This window comes from Lactuca serriola, chromosome 4, assembly GCF_051521515.1.
Source record: "Lactuca serriola cultivar US96UC23 chromosome 4, Lser_US96UC23_V15, whole genome shotgun sequence".
NCBI lineage: Eukaryota > Viridiplantae > Streptophyta > Magnoliopsida > Asterales > Asteraceae > Lactuca > Lactuca serriola.
The window spans coordinates 109,522,938-109,543,284 of record NC_136411.1 but is presented as its reverse complement, the minus strand read 5'-3'; the positions used below and the strand labels follow the sequence as shown (position 1 = coordinate 109,543,284).

Genomic DNA, 20,347 nt, shown 5'->3' with positions numbered 1-20,347 from the left:
CCGCATCAACACACCAACCAACCACACCATTTAAAGCATTTATTGTTGTGGTTCCTATATCCGCAACAAAAGAAATTAAAAGCGTATTTATTGGTGCATTAGTTCAATACTGCACCAAAAAATCATGTAATCATCCTTCTAAAAGTTTTATTCAAAAATTTCATTTTGCGCTCGTTCCCTCCGTGTATATAGATACCCTTCCCAAATCTTCCGTCTTCATTCTAATATGTCATTCAAGCTTACACGGACAAGCTCTAGCCACCACGACCTCTCGTTTACCAACATTCAAAGAACAATCACTACCACCGTCATCACTATATCCTGCCTTGTTCATGTTGTAAGTTCGTTGTTATTTTATCTTCGTACTAACTTAAGTCTTACACTACGGTTAAATGGAAGAAGGGAAGCCTTTTAGCATCTTTCGAGTTATAACCCAACAGTACGGTTAATGATCCAGAAGTCGGGGAACCAAGTGAAATCCTTTATCATGTCTATCTTTTAATTACTAGTTTTTTGTGGTTAAAAATCTTAAATATGATTTGGTGTTGTGCAGGTGAAAATGATGGATCGAGAGTAGGAGCGTATTCAAAGCCAAAAGACCCACCAGCTATTAATGATGTCTTTTCTCATTTGGGTGGTAAAAGTAAAACACCAATAAAACATGAAACATATTCGAGTAGCCACCTCTCCTGCATTGATCCATGGTCAAACATAAAGTCACCATTCTAAATCTTTTGAGATCTTGAAGAGCATCGTGTATGGAGGTTTAATGGAGGTGAATGCAAGTTTAATTGGTGCAGTTATAAAACGTGTGGTTCTTTACTCGAACTAGTTAATCATGTTAACCACATAAACAAATGCTTTTTGTAATAGTGCAGCTTACTTTTACAAACAGAAAAAAAAGGTATTGCACCAGCTAACTAGCTAACCAACAAACTACTTTTCTTCTATCTTCTCTTTTGGCTCCTTGGCCCTTGGTCTAGGGACATGAACATATATGAAGGGAGGATTTAAAAAAAGATTTTGAAGTTTGTTGAAATGTGAGTTTGAGTAGCTTTTTAAAAACCTTGCTTATAAACTTGTTTATAAGATATTTTTTGAGATGTCTGAAATAACAATTAAAAAAACTCGAATTATGGCATGTCAGAAAGAACCGTCATATGTACTCTTTGTCCAGCGAATTTTTAGCCTAGCGCCAACCCTCGGGTCTTCCTACTCATGAACATCATACTAGAAAACAGTGCCTAGCGCCAACCCTCGGGTCTTCCTACTCATAACTACATGGGCCGGCATTATGGTCGTAGACCCATTCATACAAAGGGAAAACTCACCTCAAACTGCTGAAGCTGCTGATAACCCTCTGGCTGCTAACCGACAACTCTCTGAACCGCTGCCCCTCTAGCTCCCCGAGCTACCAATACCAAATAATAACAATTAGCCTAACTGTCCTCCAGAAGTCAATTAGGTCAACTCTGGTCGAGGTCCTTCTCAAGGTCAAAGTCAATGGTAAGAGTCATCTTCCAGTTGACTCGACGTGCCGAGTTGTTCTTCCAACTCATCGAGTCCATGCTCCTGAAATCTCAAAACAACCTCGACTCTACTCGTCGAGTCTAGCAACCACTCGACGGGTTCTCCTTCAACTAAACATTCGGGACCATCTTCAACCGACTTGCTGAGTTGTTCTACAACTCGTCGAGTCCATCTTCATAAGCTAAGGAGATTGCCTTGGACTCACCGAGTTCCTCCTCAAACTCGTCGAGTACCATGATCTTCATGTCCATTACGGACACAGACTGGTCGAGCCCTTCTCAAACCCCACACACTGATCCGAATCATAAACAGAAGGGTTTGGGTTTGCAACCCGACTCGTCGATTCCATGAACTGACTCGCCGAGTCCACCTTATGACAACTCTATTCCGCCGATTCCAGTCCATTCCAACATCTCAAACTCATAGATCTATACCCCTTATGCTAGCATTGCACGTAAAGTTGCTAACTTTACGTGCATGCAAGGTTTTAAGGGGCTAAAACACTTAATCCAAGCTTCAAAGAAAACCTAGGTCATGAAATGGAATCTTAGCTGGATAAAGCCAGCAACTCTGAGCTCCTAAAGTTCAAGAGTGTCCAGATCTGTTGTCCAATCCATCCTCAAGGGTTTAATACTCGGATTAACCTTGGAAATGATCCAAATATGACCAAAAGCAAACTAGAAAGGGGATCTATCAATTGAAAGCTCAAGGTCCAGACTTTTTACCTTCTAACAATTGCCAAAACGATATGAAGGCTGGATCTACACTTCCTTCCTTGCTCCTTTCTTCCAAGCCTTCAAAATCCCCTCCAATGGACCTTAATCTTCACCAAAAGCTCAAGAATGAAGTTGGGTGGCTAGGGTTTTGGGGTTATGGATGAGAGAGGCTGTAATGAACCCTAGGGAGGAGAATAAGATGCTTAAATAGGGTACCAAGTCCCGAAATAAGGGCTTTCCCAACCCAGACCAGACTCGTCAAGTCAGTCACTTAATTTGCAACACGGACCCGCTTCGACTCGTCGAGTCATTCCTTGAACTCGACGAGGTGACCCCCTTTGAATTAGGGTTTTCCTTTCCTTTCTTAGCCTTTCTGATTCTAGGTGTTACATACCCTTAGACATCCACCACGAAACCCTAATTCTTCTTTGAGTTTTCTTGGAGTTTAGAAGGCCATTAGAGAGCATTTTGGTGTTGTGGATCCATTTTCCAAGCAAGGTGGTGGTTCAAAGGAGAAGCTGTAGATCTGAGACTGTTGCTTCATTCCAAATCATCTTCAGATATAAAGTCCTGAACTTGCCTCTTGAATGCTTAGATCTATTATGTTGAGTTCTTGGACCTTTTTTGTCCCACAAATGGAGCTTTATGGTTCAAACCCGATTCCTAGGCCTGGAGTTGCCACTATCAGTGATAAATGAGTCGCTAAGGCAGAATGTTGCCATCTTGGATGTCTTAATGGGTTCATGCATGAGGTAAGATCACTTTCATGAAAATAGAATACCATTTTGGAATTTGGGCTTATTTGGATCATGTAAACTCACCAAGTCAATGACTTTATGGATTAATATGTTGAAGAGGACTTGGATCTGTGATTATAGCCATTGGAATAGAGTATTAAGTGCTTAATGGGAAAAGTGACTTAATAGAGAAGTATGTTGGGCATACATGCATGTACGTGCAACGTACAAGCCATATAGGCGTACGCTTAGCGTACAAACGAGTACGTTACACGTACTCAACAAAAGTGGGCTTTGCATGTTTTGGGCCCCGGATTGGGCCATATATTGGATTTTGTTTCTTTGGGCCTTAGTGGGCCATCTGAAGACAGATATTTTGGGCCTAGAATATGTTTGGGGTTTAGGGTAAGGCCTATTAGAGGGGTTGGGCGCAATTTAGCAAATTGGGCCAGTAGTGGGCCACTAGTGGGCTTGGGAAGTGTACCTAGTATTGGGCCTGTCATATTATGGTTTGGGGCCTTAGGTTGAGGCCTATGTGATGGGATTGGGCCCAATTGGAAATTGGGCCATATATTGGGCCTTGTGGAAGTGTTGATCTTTTAGGCTAAGGTTAAGGTACTGTTCAATTTGGGACAAGAGTTTGAGAGGGGTAGAATGGTCTTTTACCCCTAGTGAGGACTTATGGTTAGGTCATGAGAATCATGGACTTATCTAATTTGCATGGTGATATGTAGCTTGGGGAGTCGAGAAATCAGTAGTTCAGGGATCTGCCAGCTAGCAGGCAGAGGTTTATCCGTGGGATTCTGCAGTCAGCTTGTGAGGTCTGCTTTCTCCTATAGGAACGGGTCAAAGGCACCAATGTCGACTCATTTATGTATGTAGTTGGTTTCCGGACTTCGGTCCGATTTCGGGCAAGCCCGAGGAATATTTGTATGCCTGATGTCTTCGTGATTCTTGCATGTGTCTGTTTATATGTTTTCGGACTTCGGTCTGATACCGGGGAAAGCCCGAGGAATGTTTAGCTTATATGTTATGTGTATATGTTCCGGGCTTCGGTCCGATGTCGAGGCAAGCCCGACGAATGTTTATATGTATGTTTCCGAACTACGGTTCGATGTCGGGTGGTACCCGATGAAGGAATGCATGTTTAGTTATACTTGTTGTCTTTGTGATACTTGTATGTGCCTGGTAGGGAGGTGAGTGTGGGCGGGGTGTCGTATCTCATCGCTAGCTGAGTGTGGACGTGGTTCCATATCTCATTATTAGCAGAGTAAGGGTGGGGCCCATGATAGGCAAGGCCATAGGACGAGAATATATATTATTATGTATGATTCTTTATGTACTAGCATGATTATATGTTATCGTTTGTATGTGTATAGCACGCAGGGGCCAGAGACAGGTGGCGCCTGGTAGAAACAGATTTGTTTACCGAGCGGGGCTTGGTGTCGGACATTGTTCGATGACGGGCGGGGCCCGAGGAAGGGGCGGGGGCCCAGTTTATATGCTTATGTGTATGGTATGTGGTAGTCTGGGGAGACTCACTAAGCTTCGTGCTTACAGTTTCAGTATTGGTTTCACGTACTTCCGATAGCAATGTGAAGCGCTCGGGAAGATTGCAGTGCACACACCATATGTTCAGCCTGAGATTTTCATACTCTGATGTTGTTGACAAATGTTATGATATTTTCAGATACCCTACTTATGTTTTATGAGATAATTTGGTTTATTTTGGTTTTTTATTTATAATTTAAAATGAAATTTTTGGACTGTATTTTTTTGATGTTTCACAGCACGTTTTGGCTAGGGCTTGTGTCTATTTTAGCCACGTGGCTTAAGAAGTTAGACTATGATTAAATGATGTTATCTACCCATTTTATGGCGCAGTCCACATGGCCTTTTCCTACACTTTGAAAATTTTAGCCGTTCTCCATTTTTCTTTCTTATTTTTCTTCTCGTCTTCTAACAACCATAGATTCTTCATATGATATCAGATTTCGATGAATCTTATATCCGTAGAAAGTTAGTAAAGTGTGTTGCTACTTCTCTTCAAACATCTTTGGCTGAATATGTACAAATATTGAGTTATTAACTCATGAACATAGGTTTATACTCGTTTTTTGTAAACTTTATGTTTTAACTTGACTTTTTTAAATGATCATAACTACTTCATAATGATTCTAATTTTCTTGAATCGTTTTATGTTTCTGTTGACATAATGTTTATAACATTCTTTTTATAGACTTTTCTGAATCATTCTAGATCTATAGCTATTAACCTCTAAAGTTAGTACCTTGGAATTTTGAAATAACCCATAACTTATGAATGAATTGTCTTTTAACTTTGCAAGCTCATAATTTGCTCATTGTTTTACCAATTAAATTGAGTCATTTTAGATTGTTTAGTATTATACGTCCTTTTTCCATTTCAACCCGGTTTGTTCCTTAACACCTACGTTTGGTTAGCCTCCTAGAGCTCCAAATTTACTACTTTCATTATTTCATTTATACTTTAATTTTTCATAATTCTTCTCATTTTACCCTCATTTCCGTGAAACTCCTTTCTAATAAATTATATGACTTATAATAACATATATAAAGGTAATAACAATCATACTTTCTTATTTTTGTCACTTTTGCACTTAGCTAACCAATAGACTACTTTTCTTCTATCTTCGCTTTTGGCTCCTTGGCCCTAGGTCTAGGGAAATGAACATATATGAAGGGAGGATTTTAAAAAAGATTTTAAAGTTTGTTAAAATTCGAGTTTGAGTAGCTCTTTAAAAACCTCGCTTATAAACTTGTTTAGAAGATATTTTTTGACATGCCGAATATAACAATTAAAAAAACTCGAATTGTGTCGTATCAAAAAGAACCTTCGTATGTCGTCTTTGTCCTGCTAGTTTTTAACAAGTCTTTCACAATAATATTAGTTAAAAATGAACAAAAATAACAAACTTTATCAGTATTGGTAAATCTCAGTCCAAGTTTAAAGTTTCAAATAATCGAACTTGCATCTTCATACGGTTTGATAATCCAAAATAATACATCCAATGTATGGAACCAATACTATATAAATGAGAATCAACAATAATTAGTAAAGAAATATTGATATTAAGACAAAATCACCAAGATTTTTGTATAAAGCCAAAAGCATGAAGACCATTGGCTGAGTCAAAAGATACAAAAATCATATATGATATTTACGGTCCAAAGAAAATGGAGAAATACAAGTGTTTAAGGCCTGATTTTGATGAAATTGAATTTTGAGTGATTAATGGTCTTAAATCCCTGCCACCGCCTATAACGCGAAATGGAAGGTCGTGATGATATCGTGCCGATGAGATTGTGGAATGTGGATCACACGATCACACGAGGAAGCCGCACAGTATATGTGGAGGAGTCTATGTGTTGAGTTCAGCGAAATTTGGTGCTTGATTGAAGTCGTGTGGCTGTCTTAGCGCAGAAGAAATGTAGTATTAACTATATAGAAAATTTATGTGAAATAATTACCATTTTTGAACACTTGTTAGATCGATTTAGAAAGTTTGAAGTACGGATTTTGAGCACCTTATAAGAGTACATTAATAAAGGAAAGATGGAATATGCATATATAGATACCAAAATTTGAATGATGTTCTTCATTGCTATGTTAATGGTGAAACTAATGTTGGCTATTATACAATTTGGAGACAGCTTTACAAATACTTAGGTTTCATGGTGATTTCTACTGTACAAAATTACGTTATATGTTAGCGAATAGAATGCAAAATTCTTGGTCATAATGAGCAGACCAGGCCAGAAGCGACATGAATGAAGACATCCTCACGACATGGAATTGTGAGGCCACCCATTGGATGATCATAACCAAATTCTTCCTCTGATTGACGTAACAGATCTTGGAATGAAGGCTGGTCTAATAACGATAAAGGAACAACAAATCGTCTTTTTTCTTGATCACCAACATAAACTGCTAAATGTCCTTTGGGGATGATGTCTACCGATGATGATGATGAGCGGCTTCCATTGGAGAATGATCGACCGAGAACTTTTTTGGCCTGAATGATTCGAGGCATACGAATGGCCATTTTTATATGAAGGCTACGGTCTCTTTCTTCTAAAAGGATTTCTTTTATGTGAAAGATGCTGTGATCGATTTTGGGAGGATGAGTTGTGCTTCATATCAGCCCAATTGTATCCATTTTATAGGTGTATGAAGATTTTAATGAAGATCGAATAATAGTAGGAATTTCAAAGAAGAGATGGCGACACATTCTACCAAAAAGAAAAATCACATGGTTTTGTCTTCCAACTTGTTATTGGTCCCAAAGAATTATATATGTACAATGAAGTATGCCACAAAATTTCAGTAACGCTGAGTGGCCAAGCTTAAGCTACACTATGGGCCCATTTACAAGTGAGTCTTATGGACACACATCATTATTTCTCACATGGCCATGTTTGTCAAAAATATCAGAAGGTTAGGCATCTTTTTTTCAAGTGCAACAAGTCCACGATTTCAGGTCCTGAAATCAACAAAGCATCCAAAAAGAAATTAATGCTCATATCTAATCTGATATATGAATTAAACACATAGTACGCACTTAAATATTTTGCTTTTCCCTCCAGAAGAAAATCAGAGATATATCTTCAGAAGGTTGTTCTGTTATAAATGTTCGATACAAAAGGATCCGCTATTTGACTTTAACTGGTAACCGATTGGCTGTTTGCTTTTCCGTAACTCTGATATCAACTAAGTAAGTGACCCATTGTGTTTTTATATTAGAAAGACCCCACAATATATATATATATATATATATATATATATATATATATATATATATATATATATATATATATATATATATATATATATATATTGTGGGGTCTTTCTAACTATTTTGGTAGGTTGTCAGTGATTGTCATGTTGCTTGAGTAATTAAGATTTGTAGCGGAATAAATCTATTGAGAAGAAAGTAGGATGTTATGATGTTTAGGATGTTCCAAGAGGGGTCTCTGTTGGAATTCTTTTGTGATTATAATATTTGAAACTCAATGCCTTGCCTTTTTCCATAGTTTTCATGATATCTATACAAGAGTTGTAGCTGGACTTTATATTGAAACCTTCCTAATTAGTAATATGGTCATAATCTATTAAAAATATGCCTAATAGTTTGCCATCAGAAGCAGCTAAATGCCATGATGTTCTCTATGTGAGTTCTTTTGTTTAAACTTCTGAGCTTCCACAAGAAAGACATAAGCAGGCCTTTTACAAAGTCGTTCCCTTTATCGAACTACTGATCATTGGTCATCAGCCGATTTCTCTTCACCAATCAGTCCCTATAATAGGTTAGAGTAAAAGAACAATAACTGATAGCTCTTGGGTTGGTGGTGTTGAAGAAACAACTGATCCAGGCCTTAAAGCTATAGTGACATTCAGTATACGGAGAAAGATGAGGCATACACACTTTTTTTTTGAACAGATTGAAAATACAAGCTAAAGAACAAAAGAAAGTAAGTGGTTCTGGTGGGCTTAGAGGATATTGATAAAGAAAGCCCTAATGGCATAACATGAACACCATACGTTTGAACTATGCTCGTCATTAATGTATTATTGCTGAAACTAAATTTTGTTATCATACAGTTAATTTGGAGACCACATTACTCCCTCTGATTTACAAGTAATTAATCCTCATGGTAATTTTGACTGTACAAAACTGTTAGCAAATTCACGATGCATGCCTAGCTCTTCATCATAACGAGCAAAGGCGGCAAGCAACATCAACAAACACTTCCTCACGACATGGAATTGTGAGGCCACCCATTGGATGATCATATCCAAATTCTTCCTCTGCTTGATGTAGCAAGTCTTGGAATGAAGGCTGGTTTAATAATGATAAAGGAACAACAAATCGTCTTTTCTCTTGATCACCAACATAAACTGCAAAATGTCCTTTAGGGATGATGTCTGTAGATGATGATGGACGGCTTCCATTGGACAATGATCGACCAAGAACTTTCTTTGCTTGAATGATCCGAGGCATACGAATAGCCATGTATATATGAAGGGTACGGTCACTTAATTTGTTTTGGTGAAGAAATGCAATATGAAAGGATTTCGTTTTTGTGACAGGTGCTGTGGAGGAGTTGTGCTTGATATCAGCACAATTGGATGCATTATATAGGTGTAAGAAGATTTCAATAAGATTGGGTAATAGTAGGAATTTTAGCGAAGAGATTGTGACACATTCTTGCAAAATGCAAGATCACATGCTTTTGTCTTCCAAGTTGTTATTGGACCCAAAGGATTAGACGTTGAATGAAGTATGCCACATATTTTCTGCAATGTAAGTGGAAAAGAGTGAACAAAACTATGGCCCATATGTATATTGGATTCTGAAGGACATGCACCATTATTATTCACATGGATATGTTCCATTAAAAAACGTAACATTTTGCATCTTTATAATTTATTTATTTTTTGAAGTACAACCATTCCACCATTTTAGGTGGTGAATGTTGAACACTATCAATAATGAAAAGGGAGCAAATCTAATTAGGCATATGAATTAACCAGCTAGTAATATGCTTTTGAAGAAAATGTTCCACTCTAACTAAATGGGAATAGAGAGTGTCATGGGATGTGGTTATGGGGGATTGGCCATTCAAGAAGAAAATGTTGTTTCTTTCATCTAACCCGAAAAAGGGAGAGCTGTTTGAACGTTCTTTCTTTCTTTCTTTCTTTCTTTTTTTCTTTTTCTTTTTTTGTAGATTTATAACAGAATGAAAAATTTTAATCTTAATTTGGTAGCTTGGGTTAAAAATCATGTTATCTCTCAAAAGTCCATGTAACTATTATAGCTTGCATATTTTTTAACCCATTTCGGTATGTATATCTATGTATTTATACATACCCGACCCATTAATGTTGACATTCGGCCTATGTATGTCGTACAATTATATATTCTTTTTCTTTAATGAGAATTGGGATTGATGTGGAAACAATGTTTTAATATACTATCAAATTTGTAACAGATTTATCCTGATTATCTCACCTCAGCCTACAATCCATATCTTCTCTCTTTTTTTCCTGTTAGTCTTCATTCTCAATACAACCATAGTCACCGCCTTATCTTCTCACCGATGGTTGCCACCCGCCAGAACTCAGACAAGCCGTTCGACGTTACCAACGTCAATGCATATGTTCCTCTTTATCCTTGGTCTAGACGAACTCAATTACTACGCGTGTCTTAAACTTTTTGAGACCCACCGCATCATTTTTAGCATCGTTGATCATCTCTTGACCATCCCGACAGAACCCCGCAGAGCAAAGAAAAAATTTGACTCTCTTGTCAAGTTTTAGATTTATGTTGAAAGACGGGAAAGGTATTCATATTGGGAACGTGAACGTTTTAATATTGAAAAATCGCAAAATTTTGATCTTCTCTTTCTCAATATACCAACTTGCACTTTAGTCGATAGATGTTGAGTTTGGTACCTTTTGACGAAGGACGTTGTAATTGATATCCCAATTTGGTTTCCCTCCGGACTCTTTTATTATGAGGTTGTTATATCATAGTTATTAACTTTTTGGCTTTCCAACCGAGTGTGTGGACAAGGAGTATTCAACCTTCGATTTGCCTAGCTAACTATAAGTTTGAAATCAATATATAGTTTTTGAAACGATTTATTGAAGATGTAGATAATAACATGTGTCGAAATTTCACGGCTTGAGGGACCACTCACGTCCTCCCATGCATTGCTTAAGTTTGAGGGTGAGTGTCCGCTTACAACATGTTTTGGCTTGGGCTTGTGTCTAACACAACCACGTGGCTTGTGAATTTATACTATGATTAAATGATGGTATTTACCCATTTTGTGTTGTGGCCCACATAGCCTTTCTCCAACAATTAGAAAAATTTAGCCGTTGTCCATCTTTCTTTCTTATTTTTCTTCCCATCTTGTAACAACCATAGATTCTTCGTATGATATCTGACTCTTATATCCGTGGAAAGTTAGTAAAGTGTGTTGCAACTTATCTTCAGACATCTTTGGCTGAATATGTACCAATATTGAGTTGTTAACTCGAAAACATAGGTTAATACTCATTTTCTATAAATTTTATGTTTTAACTTCACTTTTTTAAATTATCGTAACTATATTTTTATTCTGACTTTCTTGAATCATTTTTGTATGTTCTGTTGACACAATGTTTATAACTTTCGTTTTATAGATATTTCTGAATCATTCTAGTTCTATACCTATTAATCTCTAAAGTTAATACCTTGGAATTTTGAAAAAAAAAAACATAACTTATGAATGAATTGTCTTTTAACTTTGCATGCTCATAATTTGCTCATTGTTTGGCCAATTAAGTTGATTCATTTTACATTGTTTAGTCTTATACGTCCTCTTTCCATTTCAACCTTGTTTGTTCCTTAACACCTTCGTTTGGTTAGCCTCCCATAGCTCCAAATTTACTACTTTCATTATTTCTTGTAAATTTTAATTTTTCACAATTCTTCTCATTTTATCCTCATTTCCATGAAACTCATTTCTAATAAATTATATGACTTATAATAACATATATGAAGGTAGTAACAATCATACTTTCTTATTATTGTCCCTTTTGACCTAATTACACTTTTTGTAGTATTACACATATATAAGACTAGCATTTTCATTCCATTTCATATCAACCATTTATGACAGCAGTAGTACATAACCTTATTTTTGGTGCAATAGGGTTTTTTCTTGGTGCGGTGGTAGCCTAAAACCTTTTGGTGCGATAGGGTTTTTTTTGGTACGCTTGTAGCTAAAACCGTACTAGTAAAAGAATTCCGCATCAACAGACCAACCAACCACACTGTCACACCCTCGAACCAGACGGCGGAAACGTCCGGGGGCTGTCGTGACTCAATTGAATACCATAACATTGAATATATATGAAACATAACAACATTCATCACCATGCATTAGTATTGTACAACCAGTAGAGTTTACATGAAATACATTGTTTAAACATTACATTCCACAATAAATTGTTCGATTCGTACATAAATAAACTGCAAGCCATCACTGAAATACGATTTCCTTTGATTCACTGGTTCCTTGAGAATACAAGTATTTTGAAAAACGTCAACATATGAAATGTTGGTGAGTTCATAAGTTGTATTTAAAAAAAATGTTTCGTGTCGTTGGAAAACCGCCAGAAAATCCGATATTTTCTGAAAATAGTAAAGTCAAAAAGGTGTGAAGATCCATAAGTATGCTTGTTTGTTTTCTATACTTGTAAAATATTGTTTGTTGAAATCGTATGTATTCTGAAATTGTATGTATTGAAAACCCTAGGAAAACCCGATGTTTTCCTAATTCTTTGAATTCCATGAAATTTCTTGAAACCATTGCAACGCATGAAGTTATCATTCCAGACGACATTGGATTATTTTTGAGCATGATTATCCGCTACAAACACGCGTTACACAAACGACTAGTCTATAGCAATACTAACGATCCCGAAGGCGTCGTCCGTACTAATCACGTTATCCAACCGTCCTGTAGTCCCACATCCGAAGAGAAGGAGGACACGAAGGCCTCGCCGACTCCATTAGCCGGTTGGGGATAAAAAGGTACGAGGGGTCCCAGACCCGCCTCGCAAAAAGGCAGACTCTACTAGCGACACTAAAGGACCCTTGGGGTCCAGTAGTCTACAGCCATTGAAAGTCCGGTTACGTCGTGTCGGATTGGTAAAACCCAACACTTCGTAAGATGAAGTCTTTGGGCCTTAAGATCAGGTCGTCGGGCTAGCTAGGCTCAACGAACAAGATTTTACACTTGTGGGGCCCAAAGATAGTGCGTAGACGTCTGTGCACATGTATAATGAATTCCGAATCGTTATTTGTATGAATCATAGCATTGTAGTATCATAGTATCGTTGAGTTAGTGGTTTCGGATTTTTATTGGTTCGAGACCGAACCAATTCGTTTAACAACGACTTTTGGTGTTGTAGTGTATTGTATTTTGTCGATAGTTGTAGTACCATTACTTGGTCAAATTGTTTGTATTGAATTAGTCATTAAAATTTTCTGTTTTCAGCCCCTCCTTGTTTGTAAAATTTACTTTTTCAACCCTTTATTTAAAATATTTTCCGGTTTGGTCCTTAAATCAATTTTCTTGACATTTTAACACCAAAAATTATTGAAATAAACATTTTCCAGCATATTTTTCATAGAAAACAGCTTAAGTCCCTGAAATTTCAGTTTTCTCGGTTAATACCCTTCTTTTCGCAATTTTGACAATTTTGGCCCAAATTGTAAAATTTTTGCAACTTTGGTCCTTTTTTAAATTTAAAAATCATTTTAAACCTTTGAAAAGGACTTGGATCACTTATGGTCCACTGTTTTACAGAAAATCACAGTTTTGGCCCTCCAAAACAGAAAAATTCGCATAATGGGCCTCATTGGGCCGAAATTTTCATTTTTAGCCCATTAAGCTTGAAATTCATGTTTTTAATCCTCTAATTGAGTATAATTCCAGAAATAGTTTTATGGAAACTGTTTTGGCACACTTCATCCATCAGAATCTGTGAAATGTCAATTTGGGCCCTTAATTTTGTATTTTTCACATTTTTGGCCCAAAATTTGTGTTTTTAGCTTAAAGAAAATTGTTACTAAACCATTTAGCTATCTTTCTTGAAACACTTTGTATGTAGAAATACATTTCATGCTAAAATCATATAACATAAGTTATATCTCGGTTTTGAGGAGTTTTATGGCTAGATCCAACATTAAAACACATAAAAGCATACATATAAGCATGGAAATCATACAAGGCATATAAACACATATAGATCTACACTTTCACTTGTATTCCCCCCCCCCCCCCCCCCCCGCACAAAACTCATAAAAACAGAAAATAGGGGGTATGAAGCTCACCTTAAGGGGGTAGTTTCGGTTTTGGAGAGAAGATGGAAGAGAAGTGAAGTGATTTTCAGCCTTAGCACCCTTCCTTGGTAGATCTCGAGTTTGGTGACTTCTAAGGTGCATGATCACAAGTTGGAATAGATTTAGAAGGGATTTTTGATGAAATGAAGTAGCTAGATCATGGATTAGTCATCAACTTACCTTAGATGATGATTTTTGGTGATGGATTTTCCTTGTGAAGCCCTTGATTCACGAAATTTTTGAAGGAGGAGGGAGGATTGTTCTTCAAGACTTGGAGAGTTTGGAATAGATTTTTGTGGTGTGTGTGTGTGTTTTCGGCCGAAAGAGAGAGAGAATGGAGAAATAGACCATGAAGTGATACTTGCATGGAGGTATGTGATGTATTGCATGGAAGTCCTTTGGTTAATTATGAGGTGTCACTTGAAAGTCAACTCTTTCTTGGATTTGGGCCTTGGGCCGAGATTTTGGAAAGGAAAAGAAAATTTTGGGCTTTAAATGCTTAAGCCCAATTCTCATGGTTAAGTTGAGTGATTTTTGGTCCAAATAAATATAAAGGTGATTTTTATAACTTGTTAGGGTCAAATTAGGTTAATTATGGATCAAAGCTTTCAATTTATTTCATTCTAGGTCCAACATGGCTCACAATATTGAAATAAATAGATGTGAGTCCAATTAGAGCCCAATTAGGGTTCTAAGCCCATGATAGTCCAATTGGAAGCTTATTGGTCCACTTGGATCCAATAAGGAAGTTCTAGTCCAAAATAGACTTAACAAGAACTTCTAGGGTTTTCCAATTGTTTGATGACTACTTGTAGTACTTGTATGATGTATTTACTTGAAGTTTTTGAAGTTATAATCATAGGTGTTACACATATTCTTAAGCTTTTGATTCACATTAGCTTGAGTGTATAGATTACATGACACAAAATTTCCAGTTGTGACATCATCCCCCCGTTAGAGGGAATTTCGTCCCGAAATTCTGTTTGAAAGCTAGATTTGAAAATGCTAGAATAGGTGAGGGTACTTTTGTTTCATTTGGTCTTCGCGTTCCCAAGTGAATTCTGGCCCACGCTTTGCGTTCCACCGTACCTTCACGATCGGGATGCGGCTTTGTTTAGTACGCTTGACCTCCCTGTCCATGATTTCGATTGGTTCTTCGACGAACAGGAGATTCTCATTGATTTCGATTTCGTCAAGAGGAATGACAAGGGTTTCATCTGATAGGCACTTTTTCAGATTAGAGACATGAAACACGGGGTGTACACCGTTTAGCTCCGCGGGTAGTTGTAGTCTGTATGCTACTGGACCTATTCGGGCGACGATTTCGAAAGGTCCAATGTATCGCGGGTTCAGCTTTCCCCGTTTTCCGAAACGTATAACCCCTTTCCAGGGTGAGACCTTCAACAATACTCGATCACCGACCTGGAATTCTAAGGGCTTTCGCCGTTTATCAGGGTAGCTCTTTTGCCGGTCACGCGTTGCTTGTAATCGAGCTTTGATCTGGACAATCTTTTCTGTGGTCTCGCGAATGATTTCCGGTCCCGTTAATGCCCTGTTTGACGTATGTGTTCTTGCTAGCTGGGTGTCACCTACTTCAGCCCAACATAACGGTGATCTACATTTACGCCCGTACAGTGCTTCGAAAGGAGCCACCTTGATGCTCGAATGATAACTATTGTTATATGAAAACTCGATCAACGGTAGGTGGGTATCCCAAGACTTTCCAAAGTCTATCACACATGCACGAAGCATGTCCTCGAGCGTCTGGATGGTTCGTTCGCTCTGACCGTCCGTTTGTGGGTGATACGCAGTGCTCATATCAAGATGAGTTCCCATGGCCTTGTGGAGCGACTGCCAAAAGCGCGACGTGAACCTACTGTCCCTATCCGAGATGATAGATTTTGGCACTCCATGGAGTCTTACGATCTCTCGTAGGTACAACCGCGTCAGTCTCTCCATCTTGTAGGACTCTTTGATTGGTAGGAAATGGGCAGATTTCGTCAGTCGGTCGATTATTACCCATATGGTGTCCAGTCCGTCCGACGTCTTGGGCAGCTTGGTCACGAAGTCCATAGATATCCCCTCCCATTTCCACTCAGGGATTGCCGGTTGTTGTAACAATCCGGAAGGTTTCTGGTATTCCACTTTTACTTTGGCGCACGTAAGGCACTTACCAACGTAAGTCGCGATTTCCGCCTTCATGTTAGGCCACCAATAGTGTTGCTTGATGTCCAAGTACATCTTGTCCGAACCGGGATGAATGGAGTATCGTGTCTTGTGGGCTTCCTTCATAACGGTCTCCCTAAACCCTCCGATTTTTGGGACCCAAATACGGTTCATGAAGTAGTATACCCCATTCTCCCTGACTTCTAGGTTCTTCTCCATCCAGCGCAATGCCTCACTATTCCTATTTTCCGCTTACATAGCCTCTGCCTGGACTGATGCAATTTGAGTGGCCAGATGAGACTGAATAGTTATCGAGTGCGTTTTCGTACGGCGATTTGTGTACTCCTTCCGACTTAATGCGTCAGCTACCACGTTGGCCTTGCCTGGATGGTACTTGATCTCGCATTCATAGTCATTTAGTAATTCCACCCATCGCCGTTGTCTCATGTTCAGCTCCTTTTGATTCAAGATGTGCTGGAGGCTCTTGTGGTCTATGAAGATGGTGCACTTTGTACCGTACATGTAGTGCCTCCAAATTTTTAGAGCAAAAACCACAGCTCCCAGTTCTAGGTCATGGGTCGTATAATTTACCTCATGCGTCTTTAGTTGGCGGGACACATATGCTATCACTCTTCCACGTTGCATGAGAACGCAACCTAGGCCTTGATTCGACGCGTCACAGTAGACTACAAAATCTTCTGTTCCTTCAGGTAGTGATAGTACAGGAGCGCTACAGAGAGCTTGCTTCAAGGTTTGAAACGCAATCTCCTGCCGGTCTGTCCATTTGAATGGCATGCTCTTTTGCGTAAGCAAGGTAAGTGGCTTGGCGATTTTAGAGAAGTTTTGGATGAATCTCCTATAGTAGCCTGCTAGGCCTAAAAACTGACGAATTTCTGTGGGCGTAGTCGGAGTTGCCCATCCCTCCACAGCTTTGACCTTAGAGGGGTCCACATGAATTCCGTCTTGGCTAACCACGTGGCCTAGGAAATTCACACTCCGAAGCCAGAACTCACACTTGGAGAGTTTGGCGTAAAGCTTTTCCGATCGCAGAGTGTCTAGAATTTGTCATAGATGCTCACCGTGCTCCTCCTTGCTTCGTGAATAAACGAGAATGTCATCGATAAACACAATGACGAAGTTGTCAAGGAACGGTCGACAGATTCGATTCATTAGGTCCATAAATGCGGCAGGTGCATTTGTTAGACCGAAGGGCATTACGACGAATTCATAATGTCCATAGCGGGTTCGGAAAGCAGTTTTGGGAATATCCTCTTCTCGGACCTTGAGTTGGTGGTATCCGGACCGTAGATCTATTTTGGAGAAATAACTAGCTCCTTGGAGCTGGTCGAATAGATCATCGATTTGGGGGAGTGGGTAGCGGTTTTTAACAGTGAGTTTATTCAACTCTCTGTAATCGATGCACATTCTGAAAGATCCGTCCTTCTTTTTGACAAAGAGCATTGGGGCTCCCCACGGCGAGTAGCTAGGTCGGATAAATCCCTTGTCCAGAAGCTCACTGAGTTGGCTGGACAGTTCCTGCATTTCGGCAGGAGCCAACCGATATGGTGATTTAGCGAGGGGAGTCGCTCCTGGAACGAGGTCGATTCGGAACTCAACCTGTCTCTCTGGGGGTACTCCCGGAAGATCTTCAGGAAACACGTCCGGGAATTCACACGCTACCGGAATGTCTTGGATGTTAGTTTCTTCTTTGGTCCTGTCCACTATGTGAGCCAGGAACGCCAAATTGTTCTTTCGCAGGTGTTTTTGTGCTTTGATGCACGAGATGAGGCGGAGATTCGTACTGGGTTTGTCTCCGTAGATCACTAGGGTTTCGTGATTCGGAAGACGAAGGCGAACGGCCTTCTCGCGGCACAAAATCTCAACATGGTGGGGGCTTAACCAATCCATGCCTATAATTACATCGAAACTCCTAATTGATACTGGCATTAGGTCTATTCGAAAGACGTGTTGGTTAAGGGTTAGGGTACATCCAGTGTAAATCTCCTCAGTGGATTCGGTTTTCCCATTGGCCATTTCTACCGTATATGTTTCATCTAGCCTCTGGGGTTGTTGTTTTAATAAATGTTTAAACTTCTCGCTTACGAAACTTCGTTCCGCTCCGGTATCAAATAAGATGCATGCATAGGTGTGGTTTAGGAGGAACGTACCGGTCACAACTGCGGGATCCTGGACTGCATCACTCTGACCCATAGTCAGCATTCTTCCTGCTCCTCTGTTTCCTGAGTTGTTGTTATTGCGGTAGTTGTTGTTGTTGTTGTTGTTCTGGTTGTTCCCCTGACTCTGGTTCCTAGGAGGGTACGTTCTGCAGAACCTTGTAGTGTGTCCCCTTCGGTTGCAACTGGTGCAATGGAGTTCCCTGCATTCGCCCTGATGGTGGAGGCCGCACTTATTGCAACTAGGAAGATTACCGGAGTAGGGTCTTGAAGCATTTGAAGCAGCTGAGGCTGGAGCATGTGGGGTGACTGGAACCGGTGCGGTGACAGCGTTAACTGCCACTGTTTGCTGCCTTTTAGAGGTCTCGGGGCCCTGACGCCCCTTCCTTTTGGGGTTCTTCCCTCTCCTGCCATCACCCTCCTTTTTCTTCTCAGTCTCTATTGGTTTCTCGCCTCTTTTGTTGTTATGATCGTACAGCCTCTTTGCCAATCTCTTCGCACTGTCAAAAGTTTCAGGGTTCGCAGCTATCACATTCCCTTGAATGGGGGATGTCAGTCCCCAAATGAATCGTTCAACCTTCTTCCCTTCTGACGTGATCATACCCGGGCACAATAGGGATAATTCGCTGAATCTCAAGATGTATGCGTCGATGTTAGCATTCTGCACCGTGAGATTCCATAGTTCCTGCTCCATCCTTTGAATTTCGCCTCGGGGGCAGTACTCAGCCATTAACATTTCTTTCATTTCTGCCCAGGGGATAGAGTTGGCGACAGGAAGTGTCATAGCTTCCACATGTCCATTCCACCAAGTGAGGGCTTGGTCCACGAAAGTGCAGGCCGCGAACTTCACCTTCATCTGCTCGGGGCATTCGCATATCTCAAACACCGACTCTACCTTCTCGATCCATCTCTTCAAGGAAATCACCCCTCCCGTGTCGTTGAAAGTTCGGGGTTTAGCGTTCGCAAAGTCCTTGTAGGTGCATGTTTTAGTGAGTCCTTGGTTCGTCCCGTTGTTCGAACTTCCGGAGCCTTGACCATTGCCTCCTCCGTTGTTCCCTCGGTGAAGTTGTGCCATAGCTGCGGTGACTGCAGCGGACACGGCTGCCTGGAAAGCAGTGGAGTCAACTTCGGGCGGGGTTGGTTCGGGATTTTCCGCGAGTAGCTGGGCGAGGCATCTTTCTGTCATGAAACGGAAAGATGTTGAGTGTACGTGGTTTCTGTGAGGTGGCGACCCTACTAACTAGGTGTATGGTACGAACCTAAACATTACTATCATCAAGCATACAATCATAACGTCTCAACACATAACAACTGAGAATATCATAGCAAAACATACAAAAGTTTATTAATATTATCCGTGTTTAGTACAAGAAAATTTGCTCGTAAGAGCATACATAAGTAACACTAATCCGACAGCATAACGGCTCCATGAGTAGTGTAGTCACTTAAACATAGAACCGGAGTACATAACATAGTTCCTAATAACCTACTATGATAAGTCTATTCCTAACCGCGATGAGCTGCGTCAGGAGGTGGTGCCGAAGATGTGGATGCTCCCTGAAGACGAGCCACTAGGCGTTCTGCGTCCTGAAGTCGAGACTCCCACCTCACCTGCCTCATGTGAAACTCCCGGAGGACGTCACGCGTCTCCTGTTCCGCACGCTCGACCCTAATCCACAACTGGCGTACTTGATCAGCGGTGCCCTGAGCAAGGTCGCCGGTGTCCCGTAATCGCCTCACCATGACCGGTAGGGCTCGGTCGGCCGGTCCTCCGTCCCTCAAGTCAAAGAACTCACGTGACATGCCAAACGGGGGTCGCTGTCCCTGATGTCTGCTCCATCTCCAAAGATCAATGCCCCAAGGAGGGGTAGGTCCAGTGGGTCCCACACGATAAGCAGGCACCCTGATCGGGTAAGGGGGGTCGATGACCTCGGACTCTGCGTCCGACTCACCCCCTTCGCTGTCATCAAGCTCCTCTTCGAAATGTTCTTCGTCTTCTTCGGGTTCGGCAGGCTCGCCCTCGACTTCTGCCTCCGGTTCCCCGTCAGATTCCTCTTCGGGGTCCTCCTCAGGTTCCTCTTCAGG

General features: G+C 40.3%; 2 protein-coding genes across 2 annotated transcripts; both read right to left on the bottom strand.

The window, feature by feature from the left end:
• Positions 1-6,597: 6,597 nt before the first annotated feature.
• Positions 6,598-7,170, bottom strand: LOC145102309 (auxin-responsive protein SAUR21-like). The gene has a single exon (XM_079039693.1). It carries the CDS (start codon positions 7,065-7,067, stop codon positions 6,759-6,761), a length of 309 nt encoding a protein of 102 aa, XP_078895819.1. The 5' UTR covers positions 7,068-7,170; the 3' UTR covers positions 6,598-6,758.
• Positions 7,171-8,564: 1,394 nt separating this feature from the next.
• LOC145102308 (auxin-induced protein X15-like) lies at positions 8,565-9,153 on the bottom strand. Its single transcript, XM_079039692.1, has one exon. It carries the CDS (start codon positions 9,033-9,035, stop codon positions 8,733-8,735), a length of 303 nt encoding a protein of 100 aa, XP_078895818.1. The 5' UTR covers positions 9,036-9,153; the 3' UTR covers positions 8,565-8,732.
• Positions 9,154-20,347: the final 11,194 nt, after the last annotated feature.

Excerpts from the sequence above, each read along its gene's own strand:
- LOC145102308 (XM_079039692.1), bottom strand. The coding sequence starts at position 9,035 with ATGGCTATTCGTATGCCTCGGATCATTCAAGCAAAGAAAGTTCTTGGT.
- LOC145102309 (XM_079039693.1), bottom strand. The coding sequence starts at position 7,067 with ATGGCCATTCGTATGCCTCGAATCATTCAGGCCAAAAAAGTTCTCGGT.